Consider the following 881-nt stretch of genomic DNA (forward strand, 5'->3'; position numbering starts at 1 on the left):
GGGGGGGGGGGGGGGGGGGGGGAAACAAAACAAAAAACAAAACAATTCATGCATTTGCAGGTTCAGCGCGGTTTCCGCTCAGTGGTGGTCTACCTGACAGCGGTGGACAGCAGCCGCGACTTTGTGGCGGTGGGAAGTAGCATTGGCATGTTGTACCTCTACTGCCGCCGTCTGGCGCACATGAACAAATACAGCCTGGAGGTGGCGCTCTTTTTCGTCTTCCTTCATCTTCTTTTCCTGAGTGCTCCTCATCACTCTTTAAAGCCAAGTGTGTGTGTTTAGGGAAAGTGCGACGCCATCACCTCCGTGAGGCTGCTGAGCTGCTTTGACGATCTGGTTGCCGCGGGAACGGCATCGGGCCGAGTGGCCATCTTCCAGCTGGTGTCACCGTTGCCGGGTCGCAACAAGCAGGTGAGCTGGTCCAAACATGTCGACAAATAGGCAACCTTTTAATTAGTTTTGCAAAGGTAAGCTTACAGTGGGTATAAAACGTCGACACTCCTGTTCAGATGACCGGTTTTTGTGGTGTTAAAAAAAGTTGATGTGCAACAAACTTGCTGGCAAAAGTGATAGACTGAATGTGTGTGTTTTGTGCGCCCGCGCGTGTTTAGCTGCGGCGCTTCGACGTGGTGGGCCTCCACAAAGGCACGGTCACGTCTTTGTCGTGGAGCGCTAACGGCATGAAGCTTTTCTCCGGGGACGACAAAGGGCGCGTGGTCTTCTCCACTCTGGACCTCGATCAGGTGAGAACGCCGGGTGGCCCGAGCTAAAACTTTTGAAAGACTCAACTGCTCTTTGAGTTGATTATTCATGAGACCTCCATGTTGGCACATGGAGTAATGTGGCCCAATGGAACTCAAATGTGTGAAGAAAAAAAAAAA

At 52.0% G+C, this 881-nt stretch overlaps 1 protein-coding gene across 1 annotated transcript; it reads left to right on the forward strand.

The window, feature by feature from the left end:
- The first annotated feature begins 25 nt into the window (after positions 1-25).
- LOC109509174 (tectonin beta-propeller repeat-containing protein 2-like) lies at positions 26-770 on the forward strand. Its single transcript, XM_019859063.1, has 3 exons — positions 26-201; positions 283-411; positions 612-770. Exons 1-3 carry the CDS (start codon positions 49-51, stop codon positions 768-770), a joined length of 441 nt encoding a protein of 146 aa, XP_019714622.1. The 5' UTR covers positions 26-48.
- The last annotated feature ends 111 nt before the right edge of the window (positions 771-881 follow it).

This window comes from Hippocampus comes, unplaced genomic scaffold (genome assembly GCF_001891065.2).
Source record: "Hippocampus comes isolate QL1 unplaced genomic scaffold, H_comes_QL1_v1.1 C16797144, whole genome shotgun sequence".
Lineage (NCBI taxonomy): Eukaryota > Metazoa > Chordata > Actinopteri > Syngnathiformes > Syngnathidae > Hippocampus > Hippocampus comes.